This window comes from Cupressus sempervirens, chromosome 6, assembly GCF_028749045.1.
Source record: "Cupressus sempervirens isolate cs-2001-9-10 chromosome 6, ASM2874904v1, whole genome shotgun sequence".
Classification (NCBI taxonomy): domain Eukaryota; kingdom Viridiplantae; phylum Streptophyta; class Pinopsida; order Cupressales; family Cupressaceae; genus Cupressus; species Cupressus sempervirens.
Genome location: NC_143123.1, coordinates 171,575,491 through 171,598,576, shown reverse-complemented (window position 1 = coordinate 171,598,576; position 23,086 = coordinate 171,575,491). Strand labels below are relative to the sequence as shown.

At 35.8% G+C, this 23,086-nt stretch overlaps 1 protein-coding gene across 1 annotated transcript in view; it reads left to right on the top strand.

Moving 5' to 3' along the window:
- LOC149551800 (BTB/POZ domain-containing protein At3g05675-like) overlaps positions 1–23,086 on the top strand; it is an 82,784-nt gene that overhangs the window by 13,406 nt on the left and 46,292 nt on the right. Inside the window, exon 2 of the mRNA XM_089787289.1 lies at positions 8,028–9,233. Within this exon, the coding sequence (XP_089643415.1) occupies positions 8,109–9,233 (1,125 nt within the window). The 5' untranslated portion in view covers positions 8,028–8,108. The remainder of the gene's footprint in view (positions 1–8,027; positions 9,234–23,086) is intronic.

The window sequence follows — 23,086 nt, the reverse complement described above, 5'->3', positions numbered from 1 at the left end:
ATCGGTCCACCCATCCATCACAACAGAGCAGCCTGTCCTAACCCAAGTGCGTCTCATATCCTCAAATAACAAAGCAACCTTTGAGTACTCTTCATTTAGGATAGTGGTTCGTAGCTTATGCTCACCGGGGGGTACAAATGAGGAATTCATGCTCAAAATATCTTTCACCATTTGTTTATAATAAGTGTAACGGGCTGCATTATATGGGATACCATTAGCAACAAAGAATCCACCAATAGATGCCTCACACTTCTCCTTTGCCTGTGCATTAAACATACTTTCCACCGAGCCCTTCTCACCACTACTTATCTTTCTCTTCCCTCTAGACCCACTAGGGCTGCCACTAGTACCAATGGCGGATGAAATATGCCTAGATGATTGTGAGGGAATGGATGGTGATGTCACTGTCAAATTTTGCCCCTCCATTTCAGCCTCCAAGTGCAATCTTTGGCATTCTAATTTTTGTTCATCGGTTAGGTTAGGACAAGCTTTGAGTCCTTGGCATGAAACACCTAAAAAATGTGACTTCACTCTTGTATAGCTGCCCCTAAAATCATCAAGACAAATATGACAATCCCACACCCTAGTCCCTCCCGAATTCTTTTTATCTTTTGGCCGAGGTGTGACATATTGGAGAAGAGGTTTTTTCCTATTGAAAGGGCCTTTTGCAAAATTCTTCATAATGGCAGACGGGCATTTAAATAAATCAGCTTTAGAATTGGGTTTTTGCCTAGTGTCACTACTAACAACATCAACCTCTACATTTTCTTCTTCACTACTACTACTTGTACTCCCACTGCTGTTCATTGTGTTTAAATATGCAATTGAATAGATATATGAGCTGAAACAATGAAAAAATTAAAAAAAATCAGACTTTGCAAGTTGCAAATCTATTTTAAAAATGATCGATGAAAGCACAAAGAGTTTTATGCTTACTTGGTGGACAAAATAGAAGATCAAACCCTTGGTCAAGCTCTTGGAAGCAAAAATATTACCTTCTCTACTTGCAAAATGAAAACTTCAGTCGGCTGCAACATAAAATGAAAACCAAACAATTGTTAAAACAACTTAAATGTGTGGAGTTATATACATTTTAGGGTTTTTGGAGGAGTGGGGTCCACTAGCCGACCAAGAAGGAGGCATTAAATATTTTTTTAATGTTTTTTAAAAAAAGTTTTGAGCATACAAAAAAGGGAGACAGCCGGCCATACCTAGTACGGTCGGGGGATGTCTAGATGTCCCCTTTCCGTATTGGGTACGGCTGGCCGTCCCCCTTTTGTCCCCCCCACGTCCCAAGTTTCCGAAATGTCCCCTGAAAAAAGGGGACATTTGGGGACAGCTGGGGGACATCCCATACTCCTCCCCCCGTCCCCAAAACGTCGGGTTTTAGGCCGGGTACGCATCCTCGGGGAACATAGCTTCTAGCATTTGTGCAGCTGCTGCAAGCTTAGGGAAGAGAAATAATGAAGTCATGTCTCCTAGTGGTCCAAGTAAAACAACACGACAAAGCTCAAGAAAGAAGACGGCTGAGGTTATTGGGGGATCCGCTCTTGATTCCATCCAAAGCATTGAGGAGGTGGGTAAATAGGTGGTGAAAATGATCAAAGAGCTGCAATAGAAGCTAGTGGTGTCTCTGGTAACTGGTCTCTTTTCTGGTGGCAGTCCTGGTAATTGGTCTCTGGTCTAGGTTTTTTTATCTAATTTTTGTTTTTGGTTAAAAACTAGGTTCCAGGTCCTTGTGAAACTTGGTTTTGTTTTATGGTCTTTTTTTGTGGTTTCAGGTCCTTGTAAAACTTGGTTGTGCTTATTGGTTTATCTTTTGCTTTTTTGTTAAGGGTCTCGGGTCCCTTCAAAACTTGTTTTTACCTTAATCTAAAACAAACATCATTTGATAATTAAAATGACTATTATGATTATTAAAATTGATTTAAAGTTTACAATCATAATGGACCTAGAAAGTGGACATTACAATTCTTCTCCACGTTCTTCTCACCCTTGTTGCCTTCTTTTTCAGTGGAACTCTTGAGAGCCCAAACGTAACTTTTTTGGCTTTTCTGCTCTCACCTTTTGTGGCAGATTTGTAGGTATAGAAGTTGTAGCCTCCTTTGTATTCTTCAGATTTTCATTGAAAACCAAGACCAATTTGATAAATGGTGATTTTTGCGCATGATTTTATCATCCAATATGTCAGTACTTTTGTCAAACTTCAAGCTTCAATTCAACCATTCCGTAGATTTCCCCAACTACTTTCTTAAATAGAATGATTTCATTCTTTAACTTTTAGTCATCAAATTCCTTTGAATCATTTTTTGCTTCCGGTGCCCTGAAGAGTATTTTACTATTAAAACTTTCTTCATTGCTTGCCTTTGATTTGTTGAATAATGTCTCCTTTTGTATGTGCAAAAATCCTTTTTTTTCATATTGACTTTGTGTAGCTCTTCTTTTCATGTTTTTGCCCCTTTTTTTATGTAGTGAATCTCTTCATCCTAGCTAAGCATTTGAATGGTTACTCATTTTGATACTTCTTGGATCCTTCTATAGCTTTCTCATGAAGCGGGTTTCTTCATCCATTTCATTGTGTGAGCTATCACTTGATTCACATACTTTATTCTTTCTCTTATTGATGCTTTCAAGGCCAACTGCCATTTGAATGATTTGTTTTTAATCCTCATTTCGTTGATGATAAGTGTCCCATGCAGCTCATCATTTGTCAAACTTAGGAATCAAATCTTAAAGGCAAGATCCTCAGTACCTTCTGTTCAATCACATCATCTTCAACCTCTTCATCAAGACCTTTTATTGTGTTCACAATCTCATCAAGATGAAGCAAATAGCAGGCAATGATCTCTTTTCTTTTATCTTAAGGCTTTCAAATTGTCTTTGATTTGACTTTATCATCTTCTTGATACATATTCTTCAACTTATCGCACATGTCCTTAGTTGATTTGCAATGCATAACCTTTACAAAATTTGATATAGATAACCTACACATAACACATTCTTGGATTTCACATTTTTCACACTTTCCTTCTCTCTAGACGAATCTACTAGGGAATTGATACCAATTGAAGAGCATTCAGTTATGTTGAGAGGGGGTGGGTGGTGGTGAATTAGCTTAACAGAAATCTTGAGTTATTACACACATGTAAGATCTTCCACAATAATAACACACATGTAAGGTCTAGCAATTAGGAACTCAAGATGAACTCACCATCATTGAGAAACCCTCGCAAGAGAAAATCACTGCAAAATAGTGCTTAACTTTTTTTGATCTTCGTAGGCACCAATCCATATGTGGTACCAATCCCCTTTAGACTAAATTAACGGTTCGGGTGTGGGGATGGACGTGGATCCTTGGGCATGTGTTTTTTTTAAGGAGTTTGGGTGGGTATAGGCACGTGTATATATAATACAAAAAAAAAAGAGAAATATACAGAATAACTTAATCATTTCATAATATGCTACTTGATCACTGATCAATGCCAAATGCCAAAGATAAATATTAAGTGCCAAATGATAGTTCAAAAATATATAAATAAGTCATATCAATGATATCATATATGGCTATGTTCATGATTCCAATGAAAGCCATTACAATTACTGAATTACAAAATTTTGTTCATGAAACATGATTCGATGTTCATCAGTCATCAAAAGGATTATCAAAAAGATGTCAAATTGATAGTAGTCTTCACTCTTGCCCAACCAGTTCTTTTGGTTCAACTCTTATGGAGTTGATAACATTTGAAGTTTGTTTGTTAATTTTTTTAAGATCCAAAATGTTTGAAGTTAAAGATCTTGATCTTCAGCTTTAATTATCATTGCCGTGCTGTTCTGGGAAAGAAGCAAATTTTAATCTTTACAATTTCTTGTGGGAATCAACGTTTAGTTTTTATTTGTAGCCTAGTCTTGCTAATCTTTTATCAAACAAAAACTTCTTAGTTGGTTTTATTACTCACAAAAAGTCTAGAAGAGTACATCTATGTTCTAGATTTGGAACCTGTATGCTAGGATAACATTTTCCAAGTATGGTTCCTTTCAAAAGGAGAGGTTGTGCACTTGGCCTGGCCTTGTGGGTGCAGCCGGATGTGCAGAGTTGTGCACCCTGGCGCACCCACATGGCTGGGTATGCACAGTCTGCACCGTATATGGTGTGGGCTTGCAGGGTACGAACTTTGCAACATAGGCTTTAGATGATTCGTAGGCACCAACCAATAAGGGATACCAATCCCCTCTAGATGATTTGCAGGCACCATTTCATTAGATATTCCAGTCCCCACACTTGAGCACCAACTTAGCAAGAGACAGTAATCTCCTTGAACATGAGCTACCAACCTTCGATAGAGTTATATGAAAATTATTTGACCTTCTCGAATCAGTTCTAATTCTCCATTATAAATCAGCACATGACTTAGCTCAATCCTCCATCAAATCTGTCTTCACATATGCTTAATACATCTCTTAGATTTGCAGCATTTGTTTTATAAAATCACTCCAGTAATGCCCATAAATCTGCTCATAAGGGGTTCTGTAATTCAGCATATAATCTTCAATAATTTCAGTACATAAGTCTGCAATAGAATGCTTTTTGGATCTGCTCTTAGGTGTGCTCTAGACCTGCTCTAAAATTGGAATGATTTTTGGTAATTTCTTGCCATTTATCTCCCAAAAAACAACTTCTATAGTAATGACACCTCTTCACCAAATTATGCACCTCTCCAAAGAGGTTGGCCCAAAGCACAGAACAATATTTTCTTCTATTTAATTTTCTTCCAAAGAAAATGGCTTCCTAAACTAGGAGAGCTCAACCTCTTTAAGAAATTTGATTTCCAAATTGGAATTGCCCAAAACTGTGCATTGGAAGGGGGAGGTCAACCACATCAATAGAAAAAATTATTTTGCAATTTTTAAACTCCAACTGGTGCTATTTATTGGTTAGCCCATGGAAGAATAAATAAGAAATATTGTTCAATTCAAATGCAAATTAATACTTTCAAAGTGAGCACCAAACCTGATTTGATTTCTGCATAAAAGTCCATGGAATATCACAGTGATATCATTATGACAATAGCTATCCAACAAGTAGCATCAACTTAAGATGTAGGGGTGTCAGAATTAAGGATGGTGGTTACACTATATGTTTGTGGGGTTTTTGGCTAGTATGTGGCTGTTCTGTCCTGATTTATGTGGCAGTTCTGCTCATTTTAGTGAGAACAGAAGAAAAACAGTGTCTCCATTTCATTTTATTCACTCTCATGCTAGGTTCAGTGGCTCTTATTTGAGAGTTCTAAGGATTTTTGTCGAGTTGAGAGTGCAAATTTGTAACAAGTTGGAGAAGACTTACAAATGGAGAAGTGTTCAATGTATCTTTGAGGGCCCTGTGAAGGTAGCGAGCTTGTAAAAATTGTGAAGAGATAGTGGTAAGAGAACCAGCACATCAACAATTCATTTCTAAGCAGTGACTTGATGTTTTCTAAAGTTAATCTATGAGAGAGCAGTCAATTAATCAACTAAGGTTCCATAAAGGATTGATAAGATTCATATTGGTAATTATGGAATATCTATTGATTACAGGTCAGGAATATTTTGACAGGTCAAGCCAAACTCTATCTTGCACAAAAGAAGAAATGCCCTGACCTCACAGAAGGAAGAAGAATGACAACTGTTGGCAAATGAGTTCATTACTACAAGCAAGCAGGTCATGATGAAATTCTTGTTAATTTTGATGTGGCCTAACCTTTTTTTTGAAGTCCCTGTCAAAGTTGTGATTGAGTTGATAAATAAACTCATTGACCATGAGATAGCTGCTGTTGTTGAACATTGAACATAGCTTGAAATTGTCTTTTTTTTCTTTCAAAGGGATTTCCAATGAGAAATCAGATAGAGTTGCTATGAAATTTTCTCTTTCCTTGGTATTTGTCAACCTATTTGTAGAGCACTTTTAGGTTCTAGCCCTGAATTCTTTTCCTTTAAACCAAGGTGGTGGAAATTGGAACAGTACATTAATGATAGTGATCTTAGTTGTTGGCATTGTCTTGACAATCAGGAATTGTTCTACTCCTAGTTAAACAACATAATGAGGAACACTAAATGTATTGGTGAGATAGTGTGTAACAGAAAATTGCCGTCCTTGATATCATTTTATTTAAAGAACCTGATGGCTCCATCTTGCACTGATCTTCATGCTTTGTCCTATCACCACTTGACCCAAAAAGTTTGCGTGCTCAAAACTCTTGCTACAAGGGCCTTATAGGCTCCCTGTGAACAACACATTGGCTATGGAAAGGTTTGAAGATGAAAGAGTTAATGAACAGTACATTTCAGAAGTGTTCAGATATACAAAAAATTGATAATGAAGAAATAGACAACCTTTTGACATATCTTCCTATACTAAAGGCACCTTGAATCAGATTTAAAAAATTGTCTGTTGTTTGCTTTCAGAGGGAGTTCCAATGAGAAATCTGACGGAGTTGCTATGGGATCTTCTCATTCCTTGGTATTTCTCAACCTATTCATGGAGCACTTTTAGGACAGAGACCTGAATTCTTCTTATTTAAACCAAGGTGGTAGAACTGTGCATTAATGATACTGATCTTAGTTACTGGCATTGTCTTGACAATCTGGAATCGTTTCTACTTAAATAACATAATAAGGAACATTCAGTTTATGAAGGAGACAGTGTGTGACAGAAAACCACCATCCTTGATATCATTTTTGTTAAAAGAACCTGATGGTTCTATCTCACACTGATCTTCACGCTGCATCCCATCACCGCTCGACCCAAAAAGTGGGTGTGCTCAAACTCTATCTATGAGGGCCTTATAGACTCCTCGTGATTAACACATTGGCTAACAGATTTTGCTACTGAGAAAGGTTTGAAGATGAACAAGTTAATAAGCAATGCATTTTAAAAGTGTTCAGATATATACAAAAATGATAACGAAGGAATAGACAACCCTTATAGCATTTCTTCCTTACACTAATGGTACTTTAAAAAAGATTTAAAAAATTCAAAGGATGAAAGATATCAAGACCACTTTCAAACTGTTTGATAAAGTTAGATGTTTTGATTACTTCGGATTAGAGAGAACCACACTTCTTAATCTCATTGTTTATAAAGTTGATTGCTTTTGTGGGCCCCCCACATATGTGAAACAAGTTGCTCTATAAGCACCGAGATAAAGGAACAAGGCACATACACCAACCATTGATGCATCAATAAATCAAACCTAGCAGGGTTTCTTTTACCATGAGACAGTTTATTCACTTAGAACCAAGGTTCTGGTGACGGAAGATAATTAGTAGAGATGAGGGTAGGGGTTTAAGCCATGCTTGGAACCATTCATTAATACACTAAGCAATATTTGAAGTTTTGACTCCCAGCCCACTATTGTATTCCCTCATTTTCTCCTACCAGCCTTTTCTTAGTTTCTTACTCTCCTCAAGTGCTCATCACTTGCATTTGCTCCTCTCCTCTTCTGCTTTTCATTTCTTCCGTTTCTGTTATGGAACTTATTAAAATTTTATTAATAACGGAGTCTAGCGAGGTTCTTACCCATGAAGATACAAAAAATACTCTAAAAAATGTGAAAAGATCATACTGGCCAGAGAGTAATAGACAATGTCACAATAACAATCCTTACAGGAGGGCACAAATTTTTTTTGTTTTGAAATTCACAATTGAGTTTGTTTCTGCCTCAAATTAGACAATATAGACAGAAGTTTATGTGCCCACGTATAGTATTTTTTTACCAGCATTTGACTTATAGTTATTTATAGCCATTTCAATGTTCACAGTTGATTCACATTGTGTGAGAAGTTAAAATGATTTACACTGAATTTTACATGTCCACATGTAGTAATTTTTGCTCCAGTGTGTGCAATAAAATATATTTATTCTGTTAGTCGTAGAGATCTAAATTTAAGATGTAGTATTTTTAAAATTCTAGATTCATTGATATCTATGTCATCTGGGATGTTATCTATGGATATAATGTTCGTGGATTTTGGTTTTTCATTTGTTGTAGGCTAGGGACTGCTTGTATTCAACTGTTCACACTGCTGTAAAATATATTTTGCATACAAGGCTATTGTTTGACCAACAAAGAATGACATTGGCATCTAAAAAGAGGCAGCGCGTTGGCAGCAGCAGTCGGCTGTCATCATTTTGTGAAGAGAAATTGAATATTCTGAAAAATGAAGAAAATGAAAGGCAGTTTTCTTCTAATAATATTGGAGGATTCAATGATGCTACCAGTGCAGATGTTGTTTTAACTCTACAGCGAATTTCAACTTCATTTGATAAGGATCAGGAAGAAAAAGTGGAGGTTGAGCAATCTGCTGTGGTTTACTTGCATTCTAATGTTTTGAAAGAATGTAGGTATTTTGCTGCTCTCTTATCTGAGAGGTGGCAGACATCTTTAGATAACAAAATGGAGAAGCCAATACAAATTAATTTGAGTGTGCCTGTTTCAAGAACAATGGAGACCTACTATATCCTCCTGCAGCTGTTTTATTCGAAGGATTTTTCTGGGATAATCAAGGATGTTCCAAGTGCAACGGCTCTTCTACCTATTGCATCAGAGCTTTTGTATGATGACTGCATAAGTTACTGTGTCCGTTTCTTGGAGGCTGTGCCATGGACCGAGGAAGAAGAAAGGGAGGTGGTGAAATTGGTCCCTTTCCTACAACAAGGAGAAGCTGCAGAGCTCCTTGCAAGAATCTCTCCTGTGAAAGGCAGTGCATTGGAGGATATGCTGAATGGTTTGATATTTACTGCAACCCACAGCCATCTAAATGGTGCAACTGTGAAGGCATTTGTGGCCAAGTTACTGCGGGACTATTCATCTCGAGACGCTGTTCGTCTCGTTCTAGACAATGCATTTGCTACAAGTTTGAAAAGTGTGAAGGATTCTTTAGAGGAATTTTCTAGCCCCAATCTGAGAGGCGGTGATCATGATGAGATTGAAGCTATGCAGCGGATGAACCTCCATACAGCTGTTGTTAATGGAAGGCATTTGCTTTGGCTCATAGAAAGAATGATTGAATTAAAAGTTGCAGACACTGCAGTGAAAGAATGGAGTGAACAAGCTACATTTGCTGCAAATTTACACAGAACCTTTAGAGATGATGCATGGCGGAACATAGCTCCAGGTCTTCCTGCCCTTGTCCTACGTTGCACTTGTCGTCTTGCCAATGCAGTTGCTTCTGGGAGTATCCTTGCTCAGAGAGAGGTAAATTAACTTGACGATCTTTCAAAATGTTTTATAGCAATTCGTCTGGTTTCTAGTGGATTGCGAATGTTTCTGACCCTTTGGCTGGCATATTATTCTTCTTAGATGTCTTTTATCTAGTCTGTACGCTGTGATTTGTGATATTTATTAAATGAAAATGGTAAAGACAATATTAGATATATGGATACCATATATTGTTTATTGATGTTTCACAACCATTCAAATACCAAAAGCAATTATTTTATTCTTTCAGAATCATAAGTTCTGTAAATTTTCTGGTTGAGATATGTGTCAGATTGCCTGACATTTTTGAGGGCTCTAGGAGTCGGTCCACAGTTTGCTATGTATTTTTCATATTTATACATACAGTGAAGATATTGGGATTTATTATATCTTTGTGGAGATGTGATTTGAGTTCTTTTTTTTTGTCGACTTACAAGTGTCAAAAGGCTTGAAATGATTGGGGCCAGCGAATTTCCCCTTAAATTCTGTTTTGAGCATGCAATTTAGATGGCTTATGGTAATTTCTTCTTGTAAAATTGTGACGCTACTTATATGTTCTTCCTTCCTATGTTTAACATCTCATTGTGTCAGCTGCTGTAGCCATATTATTTATTATATCCTAGGGAGCTCTCGTAACTCAAAATCTTTAAGGAGTTTGATTTATATCTCAGTGAGCTCTTGTATGCTAGTGGTTTATTGTGTTTGTTTTGAACCTGTCTTTTTAATGTTTTTGACGATTGGGAAATAAATACATTTGCAAGATGTGTGGATTTAGTGTTTCCAGGCAGGGACAATGTGCTTGGAGTCGCAAAGCAGTTGGGTGTAGTAATTTTTGTAGTTTGGGATTAGGCAATTGTTGGTTTGTTTGCTTGTGTGTAGTTTTGAACATTCATGCAAGGTCTCATTGGGCATTAGTGAATATTTTCTATCAATATCCTAGCAGCATGCAATAATTGACCAACATCACTGATGTAAAACCTGAACTGCAGAGAAATCTGATCTGGATAGAATTATTTTCCTTGATCCTTAAATCACAAATAATATTTTGAGTTCATTCACGGAATTTTTTTGCCAGTTCTTGTATTTACATTCCAAACCTAAAATAGATTGTGATGATGTATTTGTGGCTTTAGATATTTGGTAGGTGTGCATTAGTTATTTTCAATTTTAATAACTCAAATTTTGGATTGAAAATTTAATACTTGAAGATTCATTTTTTGGACTTGTTGTAATCTGATCTCTATTAGTATTTTATTTAATTGTCTAGAACTATATGCTCTTATGCCTTATTACATTGAATAGGGGTATCTTTATTCTTACATATGCTTCTTTTTGTCTCAACATTCAGTATAGTGCATAAAGAGGGGACAGTCTAGATTTCTGAGAAATTAGAAAGTGATGGATATTGAGATACCCACTGACTCTCTTTATGATATTTATTCTGTAAACCCTGTAAAAATATATACATTTCACAATTGTTTTTATTGCATCAGTTGGGAGAATAAGACATGCACTTTTGCCTTTAATTTCACATTAGTATTGTTTAATAGATCTGGCCCTAGAATGCAAGCCATACTATCCATGGAAGCTCCAATATTACGTTGATCCTAGAGTAGGTAATGGTGCCAGTTATATATAATATATAGTTCATTATGCAGTAGTTAATTTTTAAAGAATTGGTCAGTCATGAAATTGGTTCTGCATTTCGGCAAACTCTGAACAATACTTCATTTTTAAAGACTTCTTATTCTTCCTGTATTGATAATTGATAACTACGTATTTAATGACACTTTTCTTTTGTAACAAATATTTTTTGTATATGTTGAATATCAGTTGCTAGGAATTCACATTCTCTTGTAAAGTTGGTCTTGGGTGTAGTTACCTAAAGATGGACATGTGCTGGTAAGTCATTTTCCAAAACTGATGGGAGATGGATACCTGGTGACAACAAATAATAGAAGCTATTTAAATAATTAGATTTCAACAAAATACACATTGGTTATAGTTGTACAACTTCGAAAATATGGAAAATGCTCAATAATTTAAAAATAAACATTTAGAAGTACATAAATAAATTTCTGGGAAGTAAAGGTTCGTTATATTAGTAGTTGATATCATAGCATAAATTGTTAATTTAAACCATAATCATAAAGAGGCAGCAAATGGGAGCCAGGATGGATACCATTATTTAAAATCATGGTATTAGAGTACTTGGAGACTCTCTATATTTTCAATCAAGTGATAAAACTCTCTATATTTTCAATCAAGTGATAAAACTAGATTGCAAATAGAAATCTTAATCCTTTTATTGGTTCTCTTTACTAGTACCTCTTTGTCATATATTTGATTTTCATATAAAAATAGGAAATTGGAAATGCTAGTGTAGTTCTTGAATTCTTTTAGATCGTGTCAACCAATTATCAACACTAGAGGAAACTGATCTATGCAATTTATATGCTAGACATAAGAAACTCCTAGAGGAAGTTTCTGAATTTATTTCTGAGACATATAGGGACATGAAGAAATTTCATCTCAAGTATCATGACATTTGTAGACATCTTAATATGTCTCTCAGAGATGGATTATGTATATCCAAACCAGGGGTCAGGGTAGGATTCTTCAACAAATTGCAGTCTTACAAATTTTGCCATATCTATTTGCATGGTGACTTGAATCATGATTAGTGCTAGGAGATTTCAACAATTCATCAAATTTTCTGGGTTTGGTTGTGGGTAAGTCTTTTGCATCAACGTTTTGCATCACTCTCCATGATCGCTCATCAGGATGTGAAGTGCTGAAAGATCAAGTGAACATACAATTTCACTTTATAGCATCAATTTAGTTCTGTTGAACATACAAAAGCAAAAGAGAGAACATTGACATGCATTTATCATGAAAATAATAAAGATTAGGAGATTTAGAGAAGCAGCAGCTTATACATCTGTTGTACACCTAGAGTATACTGGAGCTTCAGGATAGGTTTCTAGGCCTTAAGGACACATTGAGGAGCACTACTAGTGAAACTTATTGTGTAGGAAGGACTTGTGTCATGAAAATAATGTGCATAAAATATTTTTGCCATGAGGAACAGCGCATCTACATATTAAATGCTAAGGGAAACACAGTTGTGATTACTGAAGGCTAAATATTTTGTACCTTTTAAATAATTTTGAAGGACAATTATGAGCAGATATCAGTGTTGATAGAGAGAATGAGATGATTATGAGGACCCATGGACCGAATGCACCCAGCAGGGAAACAGCAGCACAGGCCCTGCAAGCAGTTGATCCTTCTCCAGGTGCTCATGAGATGGATAAGGTCGAGTGTAGATAACATTATTGGGCCTTGGGACCCCTGATGCCACAGCATAATTTGTTCTACTTTTTGCTTACTCTCTTAGATGTATAAACAGTTGATCTCCTGTTTTTTCTATTGATGGTTATGTAATGATGTGAGGATGCTCAGAGACAGGTCAAGCACTAGTTTAGTATTATAGTCCTCAGTCAGAAAGCTGTTGTATTTTGATGTTATTCAGTTCAATAAACTATTTTTAATATAGAAACAAATGACAATGGTAAAAGAAAGACAGAGCAAGATGATAACCTAGACATCAGGCCATTGAATGATAAATTTTGGATCAGCCTGACTGTGACTGTGTGGTGATACTGAGAATTAACTTCCACCAATCCTGTGACTTAATTGACTGTGTTTGGATTTACTTCAGGGTTGTAAAGATTTAAAGACTGCTGTGTAACACAAAAATTCTACCAGAATGGTGCTAAAATCCACTATATTGCAAATATCAGCGTCCAGTGAATGGAAACAAACAAACAAGTCTGCTAATATGCAGAACCAATCAAAGCATGCTACTGGTAACAACCCCTTTTCCCGGGCCTTAGCTAACAATCAACATATCATCGAAATACAGTTACTACTTCACATTTATGAGAAGACAGCTTTAACAGATATTTTACATGTTCATGCGAAAGAGATTAATGGTTACAATCAATTTAACTAAAATATCATAACCAACAATTGAAGGGAATATTCAAATAAAACTAAATTAAGGATTTTTAGTTTGCAATAACCTATTTCCAAAATCAGAATCCGCCTAGGGCAACATTTGCAAAACCATGGGTTAGTCCACATATTCCACTTAGGGCACAAATATTATACCACTATATCGTAAGAACCAATACCATATAGGGCAACAAAACCACTGTAACATCCCCTTGTCCCATTGCTAATTATGACAATTAAAAATAAACAAAAGATACGTTTATATCCATATTCACATGAATGAAGGATAGTTGTAACAACCATCAAGTAAGCCTATCTCATATAGGCAGTTACATTTCATGATCAATTTCAAAATCAACTGATTTCACTAATTTCCTAATACATTTAAAAGAAAACTGATTTCTAAGCATTGAAGGGAATAATTGGTTAAACAATATTAACCATCTAATATTTCTTCAACTTGAGATTACTAATATAAAATAAAATATCCGTCACCAGAAGATATTTGAATGCAAATCGTATCTCTGTCTTGGCAGCTGTTGGACAGGAGAAGCATTCTCAGGGGCTTAACCTCCTAACTACGGACTCTTAAATATCCCCACACAATCTCATCCGAGAAAGGCCCTCCCTACTCGGAAAAATAGACAGGGGACACTGTCCAACCACCGAGTGTTCTGCTATTTAGAGTATCAACCCACCGCTTGACTAGACAAAAAGATCTAAACATTAGATCTCCATGAGGTGACTTAGTTTTCTTTATGGAGTTTTATAATTATATATTTTCATTTCTAATTCTCTTTTGTTCTTACAGGGATGTTTTCTCCTCCCACCCATGTGGCTCAACCATTCTGGTCTTAGAGGTGCTTCCTAGGAGATCTCGAGATATATTCAATTTTGGTATCAATTTGAGTATTCTATATTCAATGTTATTTCATGGCACCACATGCCGATCTTATCTTAGAGGCATGTTGCCAACACCTCTGTATAAGTCAGGTTGATTAATTTGCTCAAAAGTATTTTGGTGCTTGCTTATAAAGCATTTCATACACAAAATCTGCCAATGGAATGTAATACGAATTATTTACAGTGAATCACAAAGGCAACTTATGATTTTGCATGACACTGTTACTAGCAAACAATCTATATGCATGACATCGTAATGATGTTTAGTGATTGTATAACCGTTCAATCGGCAATCAATTCATAGACACACAATAAGACCAATGTTTGCATAACAATATAGCAACAAGCAATCTATATGAATGACAACATAGTAAGCAACAAAGATTGCATAGCCTGCAATGCGTTGCCTAGAGAGGACTTGAGATCACAGACTTGTGATGTAGGTGGAATGCTATTTAGAAATGTTGGAAATGAAGTTGATAGTGCTGAATCTATCTGCTAGACTCACAATAATTGCAAAGCTTCTTATCCTAATTAGTTTTGATTGTTATCACAGACTTGGCTTGTTGCCACAAGATGGAATTTCAGAGCATAAAGAAACTTGAACAACTAAAAAAAGGTACTCGCATGGGCTTGGCGTGAGTATAAATAAGCAGCCCATAAACACACTCTCGGTTACAACAAGAGGCCGAGGTGGCAGGTGCAAGCCAACTATTGGTCCAAAGATAAATTAATTCCCCACCAATTAAAATAGTAACTCCATCGGTTTGAATATTCAAAAGAATTATGAGCCCGATAAAAGGTGGGCATTCACTCAAATAATGAGCCAATATTGAAGATAATTATAAAGGTTATCCTTCTTCATGATTAAAAAATATATTGGCATCATGGTATTTGCACCTTATTTGTACATACATATATACATATGTGTGCATAAATTTAATCACATATTTCTTTTGTATCATTATATTGATTTACGCACATTATACATACATACATACATACATACATACATACATATATTTATGTAAGTGTTAGAAAGTAGAGTCCACCAAGATAATTGTATTGGGGGAGGGGGGGGTGAATCAGTTATGCAATCAAAACAATTTTTTTATACTTATTAAATTTGAAATATGTAATCAACAAGTGCAATAACCACAAGAAGATACCATACATAGTAACACTAGATTTGTTAACTAGGGAAACCCTTGATTAGAGGGAAAACCTTGGTGAGGATGGTACCCACAAAATGATGTATAAATATCTAAGCTCCTTGTAAGAGGATGGACTCTGTTAGGAGCCAATGAAATACATTCAGTACATATCAGTCCCTGTCAGGAGACTTTGAATCCTTGTGAGGATATTCCAACACTGTTAGGAGTTGTGGAAGGTAGGAGGACCCACTATTCAAATAGCTTTAGGGGCAAGACCACTGAACCCACTATTCAACTGGCCTTTGTATTATTCCTTTCATAACAATAGCAAATGATCGACTGTCCACTAGCTCTCTCTACCAGAGATAATCACTGCACTCATTCACTGTGCCCTTGTTGCACCACATACTTCTCAGATCTCAATATTAGATCTGCTAACTTGCATCACAATAATCCCTTAGATCGCTTACTCGCATGTAACTCTCACTTACAATTTGCTTTCTATTTCAAAAACATCTCATACTTCATACTAATCACAAGGAAAACAACTTTCCTTTATATGATGTTCTCAAAATAATTCATTGAGTCAGCCTTGAGGCTTTCCCAAATTACAATTATAATAGGACTTCATGAAGTTAAAACAATACATGTTACATTACATCTTTTTATAATTATCATGGTTACTAGGAGACCCATCTCCCTCCTAAAGACACGTATCAGAGATGCATCTTAGAGACTTTTCACATCTCCAGAGACCTCAAAAAAGGTTGGAGACTTCATGATGAAGTCTTCAACTCTCCTAATCGAAAAATTGAGCTCTCCCCAAAGTCTCCTGATAAAAATAAATGTAAAATATAATATTAAATTATTTTATGTATTTTAGCACGCTCATTTTAATATTTTTTAATACAAAAACTAAGACCAATGACGATTTGAATGATTTTTTGTAGAGCATGATAGCTGAAGACCTTGAGATGGATGATCACAACCTTGTGGAGTAGATGATAGTACCATCAACATACTAGTACTAGATAGATTTCTAGTTTTTGTTTACGGTACTAAGTTTGTTCATTTTCGTTTTCATATTGGCAATTTAGCATCAAACTATACTTTTTTGAATTTAAAATTTGAATATGTAATGATAATCTCAGCAATTATTAATCTGATACGATAATGATCATATGCAATATTCAGAAAACAAGTATGATTATGAGATACAACAATGTGATTATGTGACTTTTGAAATATTTGACTCTATATTAATGTGACATTACTATTATTATTTACTTTAGTCCTTTAGTTTTACAATATTAGTATTTGGTATTTAGTATTAGACTCTTTAAACTATTAAAAACAATTGTCGTCTCCAAGCATCCCTATCTCCTATTTTTGAAGAATTGTTGTATCGGTACCAGTACCATTACTAGAGACTTCCAAGTCTCTTCGTCTCCTAGTGACCTTGATAATTACATAGCTTAGTCGGCTCATAGTCTTCACAAACCTTCACATATGCGACCTTGGACTTTGCGCACTTACTAACGTCATCATGATGATGTCTTTTATCTTTGTATAACTGCGCATAACTAGATTCTATCCTTGTTAGGAGATATAATCCGATTACCAGAAACCACTTCTCAAGAACTCTGTCTATATACTGTCTTCTGTAGATCTTAAATAACTATTACCAGTGTTCGACTTTCTGCATGCGCTCTTAACCATAGCATCAGGATGCTTTCTAGAACATTTCCTCAACTTCGCTTGATCCCATATTCAATCCTCGATTTGTACGATTTCAATCTCTATCTGCGGCTTTGTCAGTCTTTAGTATGTTGACATCAATGACAAACATTGCCATGAATGCAACATATGATACTCAAACAATCTCCCAAATTCTTCTAGCAATATTAGGGTACTCCCCCTTAGGAATATCATCAGCATTTATGCTAACAATCTCCCCTTTTGCCATTGATGGCAACATAAATGAAAAACATCTAAGTTCCAAGAATACCAAACATACCACTTTGCTGCAACTGCTCCACTGCTGTAGTCATCTTCTTTTCAAATCCTCTTTATAAATCAAATCAATCTCACATAAGCATCTCTTCCCTATCGACATCAATACTCCATTGAATGTTTTTCATGTACAACTCTCCCCCATTGACATCAATGAAAAAGGCATCATTATGTCAATCTACTACTCAATATCTTCAATCAGCTCAAGTGTCCAAAGACATTGTTCAATACCAACTACCAAGAGTCCTTCATGACCTAGCTTAAACACAGATACTCCTCCATAGAGGAAGCATCAAGCATTTAGTCTAGATAAAAAATAGTGCTCTGTACCACTGGACTGATGCAATCTTTGCATCATCTACTCTCAAGGAGGCAGGGGCATAATCCCAAGCATACCTTGCAAATATTCAAACGTATCCTTCAGTAATGCTTTGTAAAAATATCTGTGATCTGCTCCTTTGTATTGACATACTCTAGTCTGATCTCTTTCTCTGCAACCTTCTCTCTCAAAACATGATACTTAATAGATATGTACTTCGTCTTAGAATGTAACACAGGATTCGTAGACATTCTCACTGTACTTATGTTATCACAGTGTATGACAATAGGTTCAGTAAACTCAACTCCAATATCATTCAATATCTGCTTCATTCACATAATCTGATTGCAATTATTTGCTGTTGCTACATACTCTGCTTTTGTTGTATTTTGTGAAATGCAATCTTGTTTCTTGCTTAACCAAGAAACCAATCTTCCTCTTAAGAAAAATGCTCCACCACTTGTACTCTTTTTGTCATCCATACTTCCTGCCCAATTTGCATCAGTATATGCTCATAGAGTAAAGTCATTTGGTTTGTCATACCACAACCCAAAATCAGGTGTACCCTTCAAATATCTGAAAATCCTTTTTACTGCTGCATAAGGTGCTTCTTTAGGATCATCTTGAAATCTCGCAACAATGCCAACTGCATTAACTATGTCTAGTCTTGTATATGTCAGATATTGCAAACTTCCAATCATGGATTTGTATTTCTTCTGCTCAATAGTAGGTGTCTCATCTTTGCTTTGCTAGATAACCTATGACTAGTTACCATAGGTGTACCAACGGGTTTACAACTTTCCAAACCAAATCTTTTCAACAAATCTCTCAAGTACTTAATCTGTGATAAGAAAATACCTTCGCTGTTCTGCACAATCTGCAAACCCAAGAATTACTTCATCTCACCAATCGTGCTTATCTCAAACTCATTTTCCATTTCACTAGCAAATGCTTCACTTGTTTCATCATCTCATCCAAAGATTATATCATCCACAAATACTTCAATAATTAGTAAACCATTCTCAATTTCTTTCAAATACAAGTTACTATTTGTAGTACCTTTAGCAAACTCCAATTTTGCCAAATATTTATCCAACCTAGCATATCAAGCTCTAGGTGCTTGCTTCAAATCATACAATGCTTTTTTCAACTTGCAGAGCATATCTTCTTTTGTCAAAGGAAATCCTTCAGGTTGGCCAATGTAAACTTCTTCAAGTTCTCTGTTTAGAAATGTTGACTTCACATCCATTTGATGCACTTTGAATTTCTTGTTAGCCGCATAAGCCAAAAACATTCTAACTGCTTCTATTCTAGCAACAGATGCAAATGTTTCCTCATAATCAATACCTTCTTGTTGTGAATATCCTTTGCATACTAGTCTTGCTTTATTTCTCACAACCTCACCTTGTTCATTCATTTTATTTTTGAAAACCCACTTAGTTTCTATAATGTTCTTATCCTTCGGTCTAGGAACCAAATCCCATGTATCATTCTTCTCAATCTGATCTAACTCCTCTCTTATAGCTTAAATCCAAAAGTCATCTTTACTGGCTTCATTTGTACTTTTAGGCTCAACTTGAGAAATCAAACATAATTCTTCTCTTTGTACCTTGTTTCTTGTCATCGCACCTTTGTCCTTGCTACCAATAATCTTAATCAATAGGATGGTTGTTTATCAGATACTCGTGAAGTGTTACTGTCTCAACTCTTACTTCAGTTCTTGGTTCACTCCTTCGTTCTTCTCCCTATTCCACAATCTGTATTTGTATATCATTATGCAAATCTGTGTTAGTTTCATAAAACAACTCAAGATTCTCTTGGTTAGCCTTTGGATTAGTTTCTTCATCCTAATCATAATCAAGTATTTTCTCTTGCATTCCAAACTTCTCATCAACTTTTACATTTGCGCTCTCAACAATAGTCTTAATTCTCTAATTAAAACATCTGCATGCTTTACTCTTTCAATGAATAACCAAGAAACATACCTTCATCGCTTCTTACATCAAACTTACCTATGTCATCTTCTCTCTTAGTGTAACACTTACTTCCAAAAATTCTGAAGTACTTAACTGATGGGGCATGTCCAAACCAAAGTTCATAAGGAGTCTTACTAGTGCCTTGTCTGATCTGTACTCTATATACTGCTGTGTTAATTGCTTCTCTCCAAAATGTCTTTGAGACACCATTCTCAAACATCATAGCTCTTGCTGCTTTTGTCACTGATCTATTTCTCCTTTCTGCCACACCATTCTGCTCTAGTGTCTTAGGGGCTAAAAGTTGTCTTTTAATGCCATTTATTTCACAAAAACTGTTAAACTAATTTGAGGTAAACTCTCCACCTCTATCAGATCTTAAACACTTAATCTCTAATTCAGATTCATATTCAACTCTGTTTTAAAACACCTCAAACTTCTCAAATGCTTCAGATTTCTCTTTAAAAAATGCTATCCACATATTCCTAGTAAAATCATCAACAAGAATCATACATTACTTTTCATTGTAGAATGCTATTGTTTTTGTAGGACCACTCAAATCTGTGTGCACTATCTCCAACTTTGCCGATGTTGTGAATTTCTTTCTTGGAAAAGAGCTTTTCTTCTGCTTTGCCATAACACATTCCTTGCATACCATGTTAGTAGGCTTTACTATTTTAGGTAGATCTCTGACAATAAGTGTACTGCTCATTTTCACAATGTTATCGAAATTTATATGGCAAAACCTTTTATGCCACAACCAACTGTTATCAGCTTTAGCAACCAAGCATGTCATCTTTGTAGGATTCAGCTGGAAAACATTACCTGCTGATCTTGTGTCAGTACCAATCATCTTACCATTCTTATCCTTGGTAATACATGTCTTTTTTGTGAATTGTAATTGATATCCCTTGTCAACCAGCTGTCCAACACTTAGAAGATTATGTTTCAGTCCATCAACAAAATAAACATCATAAGTATTAGTTTTACCATCAGGAGTAATAAATCCTATTCCCTTAATATGACAAGCCGAATTGTTCCCAAGTCCAACAATTTCTCCATCACAACTATTGAACTCAAAAAAGTTTATTCATATCACCAGTCATATGATGTGAACAACCACTGTTTATGATCTAATCAAATTTTTTTTTTTTTTTTCAACTTGTGACACTAATGCCTTTGCTTCTCTAACTTCTCTTTTTTTCAGGGTTTTCCTCCTAAATTGCAACAAATCCTAGTTCATCACTATCATTATCCCTTTCACTCAAGAATCTTTCCACACTAGCTTCCAGATCTTGATTATTTGCATAAAGACATTCTCTAGATCTCCTAGGCTTGAAATTCCTCTTAAAATTTTTTACTCTCTTAGGACATTTAGAAGCATAATGACCAAATCCATTACAAGTCCAACATTTAAAGACTTTCTTACTTTTAGGTTATCTTTTCACAAGCAAGGCAATATCTTCTTTAGTCTTTCTGTCTTCTTCAATTCTTCTTGTGTTGCTGCTAACATAATCTCCACTAGTGCTTGCACTCTTTGTCAATATATGTCTAACATTCAAGGCACTGAATGCTATCTCAATTCTAGGTAAATTTGCACTTTGTCTCAGACTTATCTATGTTGCTTCCAATATTCCAAGAGGAGTTTCTCTTGTGAACTTATCTGAACGTGGTATAACTTGTTCAATCATTTGCGCTATCTGCTTATATGCAGGGTGTCAAGGTTTTTAAGATCTTCCACACAATTTCATCTTCATCCTTCTTCCCATCACATGCCTTAATTCCTGCAACAATCTTGATATCCTACCAAAATAGCTTTTTTCAAATTCATCTTCCATCATTTTAGCTTCTTGAAACAAACATATCCAACTTTGTAATCTAGCCTTCTTAGTATGCTTATCACTTTCATAAGTCAATTCCAAAGCTTTCCAAATCTCATTTGATAATTTAAAAGATTTTGCCTAATTGTAATCATTTTCAGGTAGAATTGAAAAAAGTGCTTCCTTGGCAAGCATATATTACACATGAATAACTCTCTTTGTCTTTCAGTACAATCTTCAAGCTTCTCTTCATCAATCACTTCTTTCTTTCCCTTAGTAATCAACCAATATCCTGGACCCATGCATAGCAAATGTGTCTTCATCTTCGCTTTCCAACTATCTCAAACTTCGGACTATCCTTTCTGAAATGATTCACCATAGATCTCCTTAAGCTGTTAAGCTTTTCCGTCAAGGACCTGATGCTTTGATACCAATTATTAAAAAGTAAAGTCCAAGATAACTGAGAGGGGGGGGGGTTGAATCAGTTATACAATCAAAACAACTTTTCTTATCCTTATTAAATCTGAAACATGTAATCAGCAAGTGCAATAACCACAAAAAGATAACCATATACAATAACACCGGATTTGTTAACTAGGGAAACCCTTGATCAGAGGGAAAACCCTGGTGAGGATGGTACCCACAAAATGATGTACTAATATATAAGTTCCTTGTAAGAGGATGGACTCTGTGAGGAGCCAATGAAATACATTTAGTACATATCAATTCCTGTGAGGAGATTACAACCCTGTTAGGAGTTGTGGAAGGCAGAAGGACCCACTGTCCAAACAACTTTAGGGGCAAGACCACTGAACTCATTGTCCAACTGGCCTTTGTATTATTCCTTTCTAAACAATAGCAAATGATCAATTATCCACTAGCACTCTTTGCCAAATATAATCACTGTGCTCATTCACTGTGCCCCTGATGCACTAAATACTTCTTAGATCTCAATATCAGATCTGCTAACTTGCATCACAACAATCCCTTAGATTGCTTACTCACATGTAACTTGCACTTACAATTCGCTTTCTCTTTAAAAGCATCTCATGCTTCATACGAATCACAAGGAAAACAACTTTCCTTTATACAAAGTCATCAAAATAATTCATCGAGTTGGCCTTGAGGCTTTCCCAAATTACAATTACAATAGGACCTCATTAAGATAAAACGATACACATTACATTACATCTTTTCATAATTACATAACACTGTCAGCTTGCGGTCTTCACAAATGTTCACACGTGTGACCTCGGACATCATGCGCTTAATGACATCATCATGATGTCTTCTATCCCTGTACAACTACGCATAACCAGATTCTATCCCGGTTAGGAGATATAACCCGATTACTAGAAACCACTTCTTAGGAACTCTCTCTATGTACTGTCTTCTGTAGACCTCGAATAACTATTACTAGTTTTCAACTTTCTGCATGCACTCTTGACCATAGTATCAGGACACTCTGTAGAACATGTCCTCAACTTCGCTTGATCCCATATTCAATCCTCGATCCGTACAATCTCAATCTCCGTTTTCCGCTCTGTTAGTCTTCAGTATGTTGACATCAATGACAAACACTGCTATGAATGCAACATACGATTACTCAAACAATCTCCCAAATTCTTCCAGCAATGCTACGATACTC